General features: G+C 39.8%; 1 protein-coding gene across 1 annotated transcript in view; it reads right to left on the reverse strand.

Annotated features, from left to right (window-relative positions):
- The window catches only part of BACE1 (beta-secretase 1), a 274,120-nt gene that overhangs the window by 21,439 nt on the left and 234,874 nt on the right, over positions 1-17,807 (reverse strand). The window contains exon 6 of the mRNA XM_053691400.1: positions 5,869-5,970. Within this exon, the coding sequence (XP_053547375.1) occupies positions 5,869-5,970 (102 nt within the window). The remainder of the gene's footprint in view (positions 1-5,868; positions 5,971-17,807) is intronic.

The following is a 17,807-nucleotide window of genomic DNA, read 5'->3' on the forward strand; positions in this document are numbered from 1 at the left end:
AATAGCATTTTTAAAATATTATTGTACTAGTTGTTCAAGAGATCCCCCTTGTAAAGAATCCATAATATACTTACTTCTACTTGATTTACCAACGGGTACTTCCCAGTCTACATCAGGCATATTAAAGTCCCCCACTACTATAACCTGCCCTTCATTCTAAGGTTGGCTATCTCATCAATTAATAGTTGCTCTGATGCTCCATCATGTAATGTAGGTCTATATACTACCCCTAAACATCTGTTTCTCTTCAGTTTCAATAGTTACCCAAACACTTTCTACATTGTCATTGGTTTCTACAATTTCAGTTATTTTAATGCTTTCTTTTATGTACAGAACAATTCCTCCCCACTTTTTTTAACAAAATGTAACCAGGTATGACTGTTTCCCAGTCGTGGGAGTCATTGTACCATGTCTCTGTTATAGCTTCCAAATTTAAGTTATCTTGAATCATTATTGCAGTAAGTTTAGGTAATTTATTTACTAATCTGCGAGCATTTGTGCACATTGCCAAAGAACATTTCTAGAATTCTCCAATACTTTTGCATGGTCAATACATCCGCTGCTTATATTATTAAAAGTCTTACTCCCAACATATACTGACCTTCTTCACTACATGGGAATAACATTATTGCTATTTACATATATGGGGCGTATAACATACTGCCCTTCACTACATAGGAATAACCTTACTGCTATATACATATATGGGGCATATAACATCCTGCCCTTCACTACATAGGAATAACCTTACTGCTATATACATATATGGGGTGTATAACATACTATCCTTCTTCACTACATCATGGGAATAACGTAATTTCTATATACATATATGGAGTAAATAACATACTACCCTTCTTCACTACATAGGAATAACGTTACTGCTATTTACATACTGTATATGGGGCCTATAACATACTGCCCTTCTTCACTACATGGAAATAACATTACTTCTATTTATATTACATTTATCTAATACATAACCAAGAGGATCACGCAGTAAATACAACAAGACAAGCTCTTTATCTAATACATAACCAAGAGGATCACAGAGTAAATACAACAATACAAGCTCTTTATCTAATACATAACCAAGAGGATCACACAGTAAATACAACAAGGCAAGCGCTTTCTTATCTAATACATAACCAATAGGATCACACAGTAAATACAACAAGACAAGCGTTTTATCTAATACATAACCAAGAGGATACAAGAGTAAATATAACAAGACAAGCACTTTATCTAATACATAACCAAGAGGATCACACAGTAAATACAACAAGACAAGCACTTTATCTAATACATAACCAAGAGGATCACACAGTAAATACAACAAGACAAGCACTTTATCTAATACATCACCAAGAGGATAACACAGTAAATACAAGACAAGCGCTTTATCTAATACATAACCAAGAGGATCACACAGTCACTACAACAAGATAAACACTTTATCTAATACATAACCAAGAGGATCACACAGTAAATACAACAAGACAAGCACTTTATCTAATACATAACCAAGAGGATCACACATTAAATACAACAAGACAAGCACTTTATCTAATACATAACCAAGAGGATCACAGATTAAATACAAGACAATCGCTTTATCTAATACATAACCAAGAGGATCACACAGTAAATAAAAGACAAGCGCTTTCTTATCTAATACATAACCAAGAAGATCACAAAGTAAATACAACAAGACAAGCGCTTTCTTATCTAATACATAACCAAGAGGATCACACAGTAAATACAACAAGACAAGCTCTTTATCTAATACATAACCAAGAGGATCACACAGTAAATACAACAAGACAAGGGCTTTATCTAATACATAACCAAAAAGATCACAGAGTAAATACAACAGGACAAGCTCTTTATCTAATACATAACCAAGAGGATCACAGAGTAAATACAACAAGACAAGCGCTTTATCTAATACATAACCAAGAGGATCACAGATTGAATACAACAAGACAAGCGCTTTATCTAATACATAACCAAGAGGATCACAGAGTAAATACAAGACAAGCGCTTTATCTAACACATAACCAAGAGGATCACAGAGTAAATACAACAAGACAAGCGCTTTCTTATCTAATAAATAACCAAGAGGATCACACAGTAAATACAAGACAAGCGCTGTATCTAATACATAACCAAGAGGATCACACACTAAATACAACAAGACAAGTGCTTTCTTATCTAATACATAACCAAGAGGATCACACAGTAAATACAACAAGACAAGCACTTTATCTAATACATAACCAAGAGGATCACAGATTAAATACAACAAGACAAGCGCTTTATCTAATACATAACCAAGAGGATCACAGAGTAAATACAACAAGACAAGCGCTTTATCTAACATATAACCAAGAGGATCACACAGTAAATACAAAACAAGCACTTTAACTAATACATAACCAAGAGGATCACACAGTAAATACAACAAGACAAGCGTTTTATCTAATACATAACCAAGAGGATCACACAGTAAATACAAGACAAACGCTTTATCTAATACATAACCAAGAGGATCACAGATTTAAATACAACAAAACAAGTGCTTTATCTAATACATAACCAAGAGGATCACACAGTAAATACAAGACAAACGCTTTATCTAATACATAACCAAGAGGATCACAGATTGAATACAACAAGACAAGCACTTTATCTAATACATCACCAAGATGATCACAGATTAAATACAACAAGACAAACACTTTATCTAATACATAACCAAGAGGATCACAGATTAAATACAAGACAAGCGCTTTATCTAATACATAACCAAGAGGATCACACAGTAAATACAAGACAAGCACTTTATCTAATACATAACCAAGAGGATCACACAGTAAATACAACAAGACAAGCGCTTTATCTAATACATAACCAAGAGGATCATACAGTAAATACAACAAGACAAGCACTTTCTTATCTAATACATAACCAAGAGGATCACACAGTAAATACAAGACAAGTGCTTTATCTAATACATAACCAAGAGGATCACAGATTAAATACAACAAGACAAGCACTTTATCTAATACATAACCAAGAGGATCACAGAGTAAATACATCAAGACAAGTGCTTTATCTAATACATAACCAAGAGGATCACAGAGTAAATACAACAAGACAAGTACTTTATCTAATACATAACCAAGAGGATCACACAGTAAATACAACAAGACAAGCACTTTATCTAATACATAACCAAGAGGATCACACAGTAAATACAAGACAAGCACTTTATCTAACACATAACCAAGAGGATCACACAGTAAATACAACAAGACAAGCACTTTATCTAATACATAACCAAGAGGGTCACACAGTAAATACAACAAGACAAGCACTTTATCTAATACATAACCAAGAGTATCACACAGTAAATACAACAAGACAAGCACTTTATCTAATACATAACCAAGAGGATCACACAGTAAATACAACAAGACAAGCACTTTATCTAATACATAACCAAGAGGATCACACAATAAATACAAGCGCTTTATCTAATACATAACCAAGAGGATCACACAGTAAATACAACAAGACAAGCTCTTTATCTAATACATAACGAAGAGGATACAAGAGTAAATACAACAAGACAAGCACTTTATCTTATAAATAACCAAGAGGATCACACAGTAAATACAACAAGACAATCTCTTTATCTAATACATAACCAAGAGGATCACACAATAAATACAACAAGACAATCTCTTTATCTAATACATAACCAAGAGGATCACACAGTAAATACAAGACAAGCGCTTTATCTAATACATAACCAAGAGGATCACACAATAAATACAAGACAAGCGCTTTATCTAATACATAACCAAGAGGATCACACAATAAATACAACAAGACAAGCACTTTATCTTATACAAAACCAAGAGGATAACACAGTAAATACAACAAGACAATCTCTTTATCTAATACATAACCAAGAGGATCACACATTAAATACAACAAGACAATCTCTTTATCTAATACATAACCAAGAGGATCACACAGTAAATACAAGACAAGCGCTTTATCTAATACATAACCAAGAGGATCACACAGTAAATATAAGACAAACGCTTTATCTAATACATAACCAAGAGGATCACAGATTAAATACAACAAAACAAGTGCTTTATCTAATACACAAGCAAAAGGATCACACAGTAAATACAAGACAAGCACTTTATCTAATATATAACCAAGAGGATCACACAGTAAATACAACAAGACAAGCGCTTTCTTATCTAATACATAACCAAGAGGATCACACAGTAAATACAAGACAAGTGCTTTATCTAATACATAACCAAGAGGATCACAGATTAAATACAACAAGACAAGCACTTTATCTAATACATAACCAAGAGGATCACAGAGTAAATACAACAAGACAAGCACTTTATCTTATACATAACCAAGAGGATCACACAGTAAATACAACAAGACAATCTCTTTATCTAATACATAACCAAGAGGATCACAGAGTAAATACAACAAGAGAAGTACTTTATCTAATACATAACCAAGAGGATCACACAGTAAATACAACAAGACAAGCACTTTATCTAATACATAACCAAGAGGATCACACAGTAAATACAAGACAAGCACTTTATCTAACACATAACCAAGAGGATCACACAGTAAATACAACAAGACAAGCACTTTATCTAATACATAACCAAGAGGATCACACAGTAAATACAACAAGACAAGCACTTTATCTAATACATAACCAAGAGGATCACACATTAAATACAACAAGACAAGCACTTTATCTAATACATAACCAAGAGGATACAAGAGTAAATACAACAAGACAAGCACTTTATCTTATACATAACCAAGAGGATCACACAGTAAATACAACAAGACAATCTCTTTATCTAATACATAACCAAGAGGATCACACAATAAATACAACAAGACAATCTCTTTATCTAATACATAACCAAGAGGATCACACGGTAAATACAAGACAAGTGCTTTATCTAATACATAACCAAGAGGATCCCACAGTATATACAAGACAAGCGCTTTATCTAATACATAACCAAGAGGATCACACAGTAAATACAACAAGACAAGCACTTTATCTTATACATAACCAAGAGGATCACACAGTAAATACAACAAGACAATCTCTTTATCTAATACATAACCAAGAGGATCACACATTAAATACAACAAGACAATCTCTTTATCTAATACATAACCAAGAGGATCACACAGTAAATACAACAAGACAAGCTCTTTATCTAATACATAACCAAGAGGATCACACAGTAAATACAAGACAAGCGCTTTATCTAATACATAACCAAGAGGATCACACAGTAAATACAACAAGACAAGCTCTTTATCTAATACATAACCAAGAGGATCACACAGTAAATACAACAAGACAAGCTCTTTATCTAATACATAACCAAGAGGATACAAGAGTAAATACAACAAGACAAGCTCTTTATCTAATAAATAACCAAGAGGATACAAGAGTAAATACAACAAGAGAAGCAGTTTTTCTAATACATAATCAAGAGGATCACAGGGTGGCAATAGCCTTGGAGGAGTGGATGTTCTGAAAAGGATCAGAGATCTTCTACAATAAATAACAAATTCTTCTGTAACCTTACTATATACAGGTAGAAACAGCAGAGGAAGAGTGGGGGAGGGGTTCCTTAAAGTCTCTCAGAGATTTCTAAATAATCAAAGTGCGCCCAAATAGTAGTTAAATACTATGTCACAATAAGAGGTTGTGAGAAGTTCTGCAGTTCAGATGAAATTGTGAGTAAATAAACGGTCACAGACAGACAGACACTCACTTACCGAAGACGCAGCTTTGATGGATTTCACAGCTGCATCAAACACTCTCTTGGGCAGGCGCAGGTTGGTCGTGCCGCTGTCTACAATACTCTTGTCATAATTATACTGAGAGAAAAAAAGGGGACAATTTACAATTTATACAGTGCAATTTCAGGCAATGTATATATGATTACTACTAGGTGACTTGTGGGAAGGTGACACTGTACCTACCAGTCATGTGATTTATGAGAGAGTTACACTGTACTTCTCTTTTTATTTAACTTCACACATTACTTTAAACAGTAAAACAAATGAGAATGGGACGAAATACTGGTTCTCTTAAACTTAAATTTCATAGTACAGCCTGGGAGACTGCAAAAGAACATTTCTTGTATCTTTTACTTTTTGTATTTTTATTTTAACTGGTTATTTGTAATTGTAATGTTAGTGTGGTTTCTATAGACTCCGTTATATGACTAGTAAAAACAGCCCAGTCTGGCTGCAACTTTGCGTTTAAAACTGTTAACTACAAAATCACCTAGTGAAAGCAACAATGTAAAGTTAAATATGTAGGTCTTACTACAAGAGAGGTCTGCATAAGAATAAGGGAGCATTTGTCAAATATAAAAGCAGGGACTCTAACTACCCCTTTGATACAGCACTTCAATCAGAACCACAACAAAAAGTTTGATACCTTGACTTGGACCATTATACAAGGGATAAAGATCCCAGAGAGAGGAGGAGACAGGGATTACCTCTTAGAAAGACAATAAGAATTCTAGATATTTAGGTTACAAACAAGGGTGCCTAAAGGCCTTAATTCAGAGTATGATTTGTTGAACTTTTGGCATTACAATAACAAAGAAACAAAATAAAGGATATGTATTGCTTTTAAGAATAGATCAGTAACAGAACAGTAAATTTGATGAGGCAGCAAAATAATATAACAGTTAATGCATTTAAATTAGTTTTTGAATATGATCTTAAAATGAAGGTCAATTTTCATGTGAAAGTGCCGGTTTTTAAAAATACTATTAAAAACAGGGGCACTTTCATTTATGAAAATTGACATTTCACCCGTTTTCTTAAAATATAATTACCTTTTCTTCTTCAAGCCGCTCCAGTGCTTCACCAGCCCGTCGCAAGCCTCTTCATATGTCAGCACTGACGATTCCGGCATCCTCCAATCACAGCTTCCCCCGCCTGGGGGAATCATTGCCTGAGGCAACGTTGTGATTGGAGGAAGCTGGTTTCGTCATTGCTGGGTAAGTAAACCAGGAAGAAGCAGTTTCAGAAGAAAAGGGTAAATATTTTTAAAATACGGTGCAATGTCAATTTTCATGAATGAAAGTGCCCCTGTTTTTAATAGTTTTTTTAAAAAACCGGGCACTTTCACATGAAAATTGACCTTCACTTTAAAGTATAAGTAGTAGTTATACTTTCCATAAAGATATGAAGGATTTACATAATAATGTGTTAATTAGACAAAATAGGCGTATTTGCCGAAATTGGAAGAGCCAGAACAGTCCAATGAATTTTTTTTATGTTTTTTTAAGCAACACCTGTGAAGCCATGGGTCATGCAGCTATGATTACAGCCGGTGAGCTGAAACATGTCAGCTGACCCACTGACGTTCTGGTGCAGCTTGTACATTGAAGTCTGTGTAAAGAGATTAATTTTTTTTTTTTTAAATATATTTTTTTATTGAAGTCATAAACAGATACAACCAAGGTTATGCCCCAAAGCGTTTACAGAAAAGTGCAATTACAATATTATTAGATAAGTGTTACAAACAAAACCCTACAGTAAGGGTATAATGTATCCAAACAGCACACGTAATGTTATAGAATTTGGGCAGTTTACAATAAGACTTCAGTTTTATAATAAAGGTAATAACAATAAAACAAAAATAGTCCTCCCTGGGCCATATAGCAGGCAAATTGAAGTGTCCACTCAGATACAATTAGGGCCAGGGGGGATTAGCTTTATAGTTTAAAAGGGGGGGGGGGGGTGCAGCGGGCAAGAGCCGCTCGAAATATAATAGGGGGGGGGATGGAGGGCGGAGCCAGTCGGGATGACAATCTTGAATTAACTATTATCGGGACCCTAAGTGAGCATTAGTTTTAATTGCCAAGTAAACTCCTAAAAATATCTAGACAGAGTATAAATTGAAATACTTAATTAAAGAGATATAGTGGAGAGCTTTCATTAGTCTCATTATGACCAAAGAGATTAATTTTAAAAGTATTGAATAAAGAAATTAGTTTTTATACTTATCACAGCATCGCTACACAGTTTTTTTTGTGATATTTCTTTTTCTGTGTCTGACCCATGGCTTCACAGGTGTTGTGTCTGACATATATTTTACATGTACAGATGTGGCCATATTTGAACCTTCCACTTTTTTGGGGAAAACACACAATTTTTCAACATTCTCTTGGTTTAACTTCACACATTACTTTAAACAGTAAAACAAGTAAGAATGGCACAAAATTCTGGTCCTCTTAACCTAATAATTCACAGCACAGCCTCAGAGACAATAACTGCAAGAGAACATTTCTAGTATCTTTTACTTTTTTTATTTTTGTTTTAACTGGTTATTTGTAATTGTAATGTTAGTGTGGTTTCTATAGACTCCTTATATGACTGCTATGAGTGACATATTGTAATGTTAGTGTGGTTTCTATAGACTCCGTTAAATTACTGCTATGAGTGACATATTGTAATGTTAGTGTGGTTTCTATAGACTCCGTTAAATTACTGCTATGAGTGACATATTGTAATGTTAGTGTGGTTTCTATAGACTCCGTTAAATTACTGCTATGAGTGACATATTGTAATGTTAGTGTGGTTTCTATAGACTCCGTTAAATTACTGCTAGGAGTGACATATTGTAATGTTAGTGTAGTTTCTATAGACTCCGTTAAATTACTGCTATGAGTGACATATTGTAATGTTAGTGTGGTTTCTATAGACTCCTTATATGACTGCTATGAGTGACATATTGTAATGATAGTGTGGTTTCTATAGACTCCTTATATGACTGCTATGAGTGACATATTGTAATGATAGTGTGGTTTCTATAGACTCCTTATATGACTGCTATGAGTGACATATTGTAATGATAGTGTGGTTTCTATAGACTCCGTTAAATTACTGCTATGAGTGACATATTGTAATGTTAGTGTGGTTTCTATAGACTGCGTTATATAACTGCTATGAGTGACATATTGGAACCGTTTCTTTGACGCATGAAACAATATAAGGCATCTAACTGCGCGTAAATATTGTTACTTTGTTTTTTATGAACATGACTGCATACTATACAAGATACCCGCGTTACATACTATACAAGATACCCGCGTTACATACTATACAAGATACCGTTTTATATACTATACAAGATATTTTTGTTACATACTATACAAGATACCAGTGTTACCTACTATACAAGATACCAGTGTTACCTACTATACAAGATACCAGTGTTACCTACTATACAAGATACACGCCTTATATACTATACAAGATACCTGTGTTACATACTATACAAGATACCTGTGTTACCTACTATACAATATACCAGTTTTACTTACTATACAAGATACATGCGTTATATGCTATACAAGATACCTGGTTAAATACTATACAAGACACTGTGTTACATACTATACAAGATACACACGTTATATACTATACAAGATACCAGTGTTACATACTATACAAGATACCGTGTTACATACTAAAAAAGATACACGCGTTATATACTATACAAGATACCTGCGTTACATACTAAACAAGATACTCGTGTTACATACTATACAAGATACACGCGTTATATACTATACAAGATACCTATGAGGTCTACGGAGAGACTAGGGGCCTGAGATGCCTCCCCTCAGGGCCAGGAAATACCTCACTCCAGTTGTAGGGGGGAAAAAGGAATTTGGAAGTGACCCACTCGGACAAGCTGGGCAGGAAAGGGTGTAGGGAAGCACCCCAGGGCCCCCTGATGTGGCAGCTATTTACCTCTGGAACAGCTCTCACAGGGTTAAGTTTAGGGGCTGACCTGAGGCCAGAATTAAAAAGCATCACACTTAGAAATTGGTTAACAGTTAGAAGCTAAACATTGCATAAACAATCACAACGAGTACCTAGGACCTGCCCCTCCACCCCCTGGGAAAATAAGAGGATACGACCTGAAGGAAGGGGAAAAGGAAGAGGGACACGGTCAGGAGTGGGTAGGTGAGGGATAAGTTTTACAATGAGTCTACACAGACAATAATTTGTATAGAATAATGCTTATGGAGTTCCTTATACTTGAGAGAGAATGTTCACTCATCAGGTGTAAAAGAGCGCTTCTTAAAAAAACTTAAGGTAGCCTGACTGGTAGGGATTAGTTGTGGGGCAAGTGTCCAGGCAAGATAGTCTCTCTCACTCACTGGGAATCTTAATAGATAGATTGCTGTCAGTCTTAGATGGTGTGGGGTGAGTAGGAAGGATGAGCTAAATAGCCAGGTTGTAGGCACCCCCAGCCTGATCCAAATAATGAACACTTGTGAAAAGCAGGTAAGGTTGGTCTTGAGTGAGTGCCCCTAAGGTACCGCAGCAGGGTAAGTGGGGGGTTAAAGGCTTTAAGGGTGAGGAGCTGGGTGCACACACAGAGTGATAATTAAGGGTATTAACCCTTGGAAGATGCCCCCTAGGGGATGTGGTAAGATGGACAGACACTTAGGGCTGAGGTAATCCAACTACAACTGTGTAGGGAATGTAATGTGTGGGTCTCACCAATCTGCCGGTCTGTGCTCCAGTTGTGCTCCGGTCTCAGAACAGGGCTCTATGCTTCCATAAGTAGGTGTATGGATCAGGACTCCACTACAGCCCAAGACAGGCGGATCCGGTCTCACGGCCTCTTTTGGGTCAACGTGGACGTTTTGGGACCACCAGGGCCTTCAGTCAGCATAAAGCTAACCGGCACTTGGGTCTACTTCAGGTGTATTCCTCCTCCAATTTGGGTTATTATAATTTAGTTGTGGATGTATCGGTCCGGCTTCCAGGGTGGTCTTACCGATCCAAACCGGTCCTCTGAGTCCCACAAAGCCAACAGGAGCTCTGTTGCCGAACACTTAGCGTTCGCACCACTTTTTGGTAACTAAACCTTCCAAGCAGGCAGTCTCCGGGAGTTCCCCAGACACCCGACTCACTTCTGTGTCACTCTCACGAAGGGCCTTTAGGGGTCAATCAGTTTCACGAGTCCGGGTGCAGTAGATACTCTGCTTGGCAGTGTCCTCAGGTTGCAGGTCAGTAGTGTAGCTGAGGCCCGATCAATCTGCACGACCAGGTCTCAGTCCAGCCTCAGGTGCAGAAGCCCCAGCTCCGCAGCAGACCCCCGACCCTCCGGAGCTCAGAAGAAGCACGTACACTCAGATTCTTAGCAAGTGGCTTCCGTGTCAGATCCTAAGCCTCAGATGCGTGGTCTGCAGTCGGGCACCCAACTTGAGGTTAGGTGGTTCAGAGGATCAGGAGTCCCAAAGATTAAGTTGTGTCGAGAGCCTAGGCAATTATATCCAAAAATGCCAGAATAACACAACTTTTCTAGGCTATATTGCACGGAGCTCTCACACAGTGCGTCTGCTAATCTTGGCATCAAACTCCGCCCCCGTCAGCACAGTTTATTTTATGTTTTTGTTCTTGACCAAGTTGGCAATATATATTCACTGGCCATTCACTCTGTAAAGAGTTAACTGATCATGTGGGTTGCAAGCTTAAATACTAGGTGGTTGAATGGCGGGCATGTCTCTGATGAAGTAGGGAGGAGCACTACGAAATGTGTCAGGCCATGCCCACGCTAAACACACTTGATGAAACTCTGCATTTTCTGCATGTGTCCAAGCCGGCCTTTAAAACATGATAGAACTAACCAAGTTACTTCTACAATCATCTATCCAGTATCAAATTGTGTTGACACATATACAGCTTGTAGAATAACCCATAAGGATCTAGCACTCCATTACCTCTATACCAGGGGCGAAGAAGACGAGTTAAGAGACAGCGGGGATACCCAAGTCAGAGGGAGACACCCAATTACACAGTGAGACACTGTTATACCGTGAGCACAAAAATGCCTCAATGTTTTGAGGGTTAAAAACGTGAGTGAACATGTTATTGTTTATGTTGAATAACTGAACTCTTTAATACTACACTGAAATCTGGTTGGGGCGCTTCACTGCTCTATCTTTTTCATTTCTCTATTAGCATATTCGTGTTTCCTACCAACACGCTGAGACGAAGCAACAAGATCAATCTCTATAGATCACAAGAGTTATTTCTACACGGAAGAGAATATATTCTTTACAAAAAAACGTTGTCACAAACTAAATGTTACATAATGTAAATGTCACATTAAGGTTTCTGTTCCGTTTGTGATTTTAGATTAGGTTTAATCTACAAGCGACAGATTTATAGGGTGCTCCTTTTTGTGTATGTTTGAAAAACATAATTTATGCTTACCAGATAAATTCCTTTCCTTCCGGATAGAGAGAGTCCACGGCTTCATTCCTTACTGTTGGGAAATACAACACCTGGCCACCAGGAGGAGGCAGACACCCCAGCCAAAATCTTAAATATCCCTCCCACTTCCTCACTACCCCAGTCATTCTTCTGAGGGAACAAGGAAAAGTAGGAGAAACATTAGGGTATAAATGGTGCCAGAAAAATAAAATAAATAATAGGGGACCGCCCATAGAGAAGAAAAAACATGTGGGGGCCGGGGACTCTTCCTATCCGGAAGGAAAGGAATTTATCTGGTAAGCATAAATTATTTTTTCTCCTAAGATAGGGAGAGTCCACAGCTTCATTCCTTACTGTTGGGAAAACTATACCCAAGCTCCAGTGGACACTAAATGATTAAGGGAACAAAAAGGAAGAGGCGGACCCTATTCTGAGGGCACCACAGCCTGCAAAACTTTTCTCCTGAAAGCTGCTTCAGCCGAAGCAAAAACATCAAACTTGTAAAATTTTGAAAATATATGTAAGGAGGACCAGGTAGCCGCCTTACAAATCGGATCCATAGAGGCGTCGTTCTTAAAAGCCCAAGAGGAAGCCACTGCTCTACTGGAATGAGCCGTTATCCTCTCAGGAGGATGATGTCCCGCTGTCTCGTAAGCTAAGCGGATGACACGCCTTAACCAAAAAGATAGGGAAGTCGAAGTAGCCTTCTGCCCCTTACGCTTCCCCGAATAGACAACAAACAACGAGGAATATTGTCTAAACTCCTTAGTAGCCTGAAGATAGAACTTAAAGGCGCAAACCGAATACAAATTGTGAAGTAAGCGGTCCTTCGATGAAGAAGGATTAGGACACAAGGAAGGAACCACAATCTCCTGATTGATGTTGCGATCTGACACAACCTTAGGAAGAAAAACTAACTTAGTACATAAAACTGCCTTATCTGCATGAAAAATCAGATAAGGGGGCACACATTGCAAAGCAGAGATCTCTGAAACTCTGCGAGCAGAGGAAATAGCCAATAAAGAGAGAACCTTCCTCTTAGGGTGCCAGGAATCAGACTGAGATGAGAAGTGCAAAAATAATCACACCTTTATTAATAGCAAAAAATAATAAAAAGTCCACAAATCAAATAACAAGCCAGGGATCAAAACCAGAGCTGGTAGTCAGACGAGCCGAGTCAGGAGCCAAAGTGAGTAGTCAGACGAAATAGAATCAGGAACAAGGAGAAAGCAGAGTCAGGAACAAGCCAGGGATCAGGAACCAGGAGGGACATCAGACAGCCAGGTAATACACAGAAGCTCTCACAAACAGGTCTGAGACAACGCAAGACAAAGCACACTGAACAGAGGCCCTTTAAATAATAAGTGATGACATCACAATTCTGAGACTGCATCCTGTCTCACACAGATGATGTACACCAGTCTGGCCATAAAACGAAGTGCAGAAAATGAGCAGCATCACACAGTATGCACCAGAGTCAGCAAGAGAGGTGAGTAAAATGGCTGTCAGCAGCACATGGCAAACAAAACAGAGAAAAAACCCTGACAGTACCCTCCCCTCAACAACCCCTCCCCCGCGGGAGGACAAAAGGCTTATTGGGGAAACGGGCATGAAAGGCACGGAGGAGGGCGGGAGCATGAACATCAGAGGAGGGAACTCATGAACACTCCACCGGACCGTAGCCCCTCCAGTGAACCAAATACTGAACACGGCCCCTGGACATACGAGTGTCAATAATGCTGCTGACCTCATACTCCTCATGGTTGTCAACAAAGATAGGATGGGGACGAGGCAACACAGTGGTAAACCAATTACAAACCAATGGTTTCAAGAGGGAGACATGAAAAACATTGGAGATGTGCATTGCATGAGGAAGGTCAAAAGCGTAGGCCACAGGATTGACCCGTCGTAGTATTTGAAAAGGACCAACATAACGGGGAGCCAGTTTATTGGAAGGCACACGAAGATTCAAGTTGCAGGAGGACAGCCAAACTCTCTCACCAACCTCGTAGGAAGGCGCGGGCAGACGCCTACGATCAGCCTGGAACTTTTGGAGCTGCATAGAATGATGAAGGCAATCCTGAAACTGCACCCACATGGAACGGAGTTGCCGGATATGCTCCTCCAAAGCCGGAATACCCTGAGACATGAATGAATCGGGCAACAAGGATGGTTGAAACCCATAATTCGCCATGAACAGGGATAACTTGGAGGAAGCATTAATAGCACTATTACGAGCAAACTCTGCCCAAGGTAACAGTTCAGACCAATTATTGTGGTGATCTGAGACATAGCAACAGAGGAACTGTTCCAGAGCTTGATTAGACCATTCCGCAGCCCCATTGGATTGAGGGTGATATGCCGAGGAGAAGGAAAGCTGGATCCCCATTTGAGCACAAAAGGAATGCCAAAATCTGGAGACAAACTGGCTACCCCGGTCCGACACTATCTCCTTGGGTAACCCATGTAAACGGAAGACCTCCCAGGCAAAAATTGAAGCAAGCTCCTGAGCGGTAGGCAGCTTCATCAAGGGAATGCAATGTGACATTTTAGAAAAACGGTCAACCACCATAAGGATAACAGTATTGCCATTGGAAACAGGGAGCTCGACAATGAAGTCCATGGAAAGATGTGTCCAAGGACGCTCACCATTAGCAATAGGTTGAAGAAGACCCACAGGAAGACGTCGAGGAGTCTTATTCTGTGCACAAACTGAGCAGGAGGCAACATACGCAGCAACATCAGAACGAAGACCTGGCCACCAGAATTGTCGAGTGACAGACCAAATCATTTGGTTCTTGCCTGGGTGACCTGCGGCTTTATGATAGTGGTAAGTGTGCAAAAGTTTAGTTCGAAGATTCTCAGGAACAAAACAATTACCACTAGGTTTCTCAGGAGGTGCATTGGTTTGTGCAGCCAGGATCTTCTCCCCTAAGGGAGAAGTCAAATTAGTATGTATGGTAGCCAAAATATGGTCAGGAGGTATAACTGGAGTAGGTACAGATTCCTCCTTGGACAGAGGGGAAAATTGTCGAGAGAGGGCATCAGCCCTTACATTCTTACTACCAGGCAGGTAGGAGACCACATAATTAAACCGAGACAAAAATAGTGCCCATCTGGCCTGTCGGGGCGACAAACGTTTTGCTTCAGATAGATAAGTTAAATTCTTGTGGTCAGTAAGAATGAGCACTGGCACGCTAGTACCCTCGAGAAGATGCCTCCATTCCTTGAGTGCCAAAATTATGGCCAGTAATTCCCTGTCGCCAATTTCATAATTGCACTCCGCTGGAGACAATTTCTTAGAGAAGAAACCACACGGATGCAAGGAACCGTCAGGTGTAGGACGTTGAGACAAAAGGGCACCTACTCCAGTCTCAGACGCATCGACCTCAAGAATGAAAGACTGGACAAGGTTAGGATGAGCCAGAACTGGAGCGACAGCAAAGGCAGTCTTAAGACTATAAAAAGGCCTTAATGGAAGTAGGTGACCAATGGAGTGGATCATTCTCTTTGCGGGTTATGTCTGTGATAGGTTTGACCAAGGAAGAAAAGTTTTTAATAAACTTTCTATAGTAATTGGCGAACCCCAAAAAATGTTGAATAGACCGAACAACAACTGGGCGAGGCCACCGCATATAACTTGTCAGGATCCATGGAGAACCCTGCAACGGAGATAACATAACCTAGGAAGGTTACTTGAGTCTGATGGAACTCACATTTCTGAAGTTTTCAAAACAGGCCGTTCTCACGTAGTCTCTGAAGAACCCGTGTAACATCAGAACGATGAGCCTCAAGTGTGGGTGAGTGTATGAGGATGTCGTTCAAGTACACCACAACACACTGTTGCAACATATCTCGTAGGACATCATTAATAAATTCCTGGAAAACAGCAGGAGCATTACATAGACCAAAGGGCATTACAAGATACTCATAATGCCCGCTCCTGGTGCTAAATGCTGTTTTCCATTCGTGGCCCTCCTTGATCCTAACGAGATTGTACGCTCCTCTCAAATCAAGTTTAGTAAAGACTGTAGCTCCCTTGAGGCGGTTCTGTAATGAGCGGAATAGGGTAAGCATTCTTAATGGTAAGATGATTAAGACCCCTATAATCGATGCAAGGTCTTAACTCGCCACCCTTTTTCTTCACAAAGAAGAAGCCAGCCCCTGCAGGAGAGCAGGATTTGCGGATGATCCCCCGCAACAGAGCATTGGCAACATACTCCTGCAGAGCACAATTCTCTGCAACAGACAGAGGGTAAACCCGAGGAGGAATGGCTCCGGGTTGCAGGTCTATGGCACAATCGTAAGACCAGTGAGGAGGCAACGTCCTGGCACGTACCTTGTTAAAAATGTCTAGGAACTCTTGGTACTCCTCTGGCAATTGAGATACCGAAGAAGTGCACACGACTTTAACTGGTTTCCGAAGACAAGTGGAAATACATTGAAGACCACAATAAAATTTCGGACCTGCGCCAGTCGAGACTGGAATTGTGCTTTTGGAGCCAGGGATAACCCAGAACAACCGGAAAATGCGGAGAGTTTATCACCTGGAACTGGAGGGTTTCAAAATGGAGAGCCCAAACAGCTATGGATAACGGAGCAGTTTCATGAGTGACGAGTGCGGGCTGAAGGGGCCTGCCATCAATGGCCTCAATAGCAAGCGGAACGGACCGAGGCAAAACAGGAATCACTGTCAATGAAATAGCCCGCAGCACCGGAGTCAACAAGAGCCTGGGTGACTATAGAGGAGTCCACCCAGGAAAGGACAACCGTGACCAAAGGTTTCTCCTTTAGCGGTTCCGGGGACGAGGATAAACCACCCAAGGTCTGCCCCCAACAGGACCTTAGGTGTGAGTGTTTCCTGGCCATGTAGGACAAGACTTCAAAAGGTGGCCCTGTAACCCACAATAGAGGCAGAGCCCCTCCCTCCTTCTAAGGGCCCTCTCCGCCGTGGAGAGACGCGTGAATCCCAACTGCATCGGCTCAGCAGTACCTGGTGACTCAGGACCAGGAGGCATGGGAGGAGAGGGAGGCATGGGTGGGAACGAACACGTAGGATACAACGGAACAGGAGGCTTCCACAAGCGCTCCTTGAAAGAGGGCCTCTCACTTAGTCTGATGTCAATTAGGATAAAAAAAGACACCAATGCCTCGAGATCTTCTGGTAAATCTCTGGCAGCAACTTCGTCTTTAATCGCATCAGAGAGCCCATGAAAGAAGGCGGCAACAAGGGCTTCATTGTTCCAACCTACCTCTGCGGCAAACGTACGGAACTCAATGGCATACTGAGCAACATATCTTGTACCTTGCTGAATGGACCTTGTTGAGTCGTTTAGCAGCAGAGGAGGAGCGAGCCAGAACATCAAATACCCTTCGAAAGGAGGCCACAAATTCAGGGTAATTTGAAATCACAGGTTTATTAGTCTCCCACAAGGGATTAGCCCAGGCAAGAG

This window comes from Bombina bombina, chromosome 8, assembly GCF_027579735.1.
Source record: "Bombina bombina isolate aBomBom1 chromosome 8, aBomBom1.pri, whole genome shotgun sequence".
NCBI lineage: Eukaryota > Metazoa > Chordata > Amphibia > Anura > Bombinatoridae > Bombina > Bombina bombina.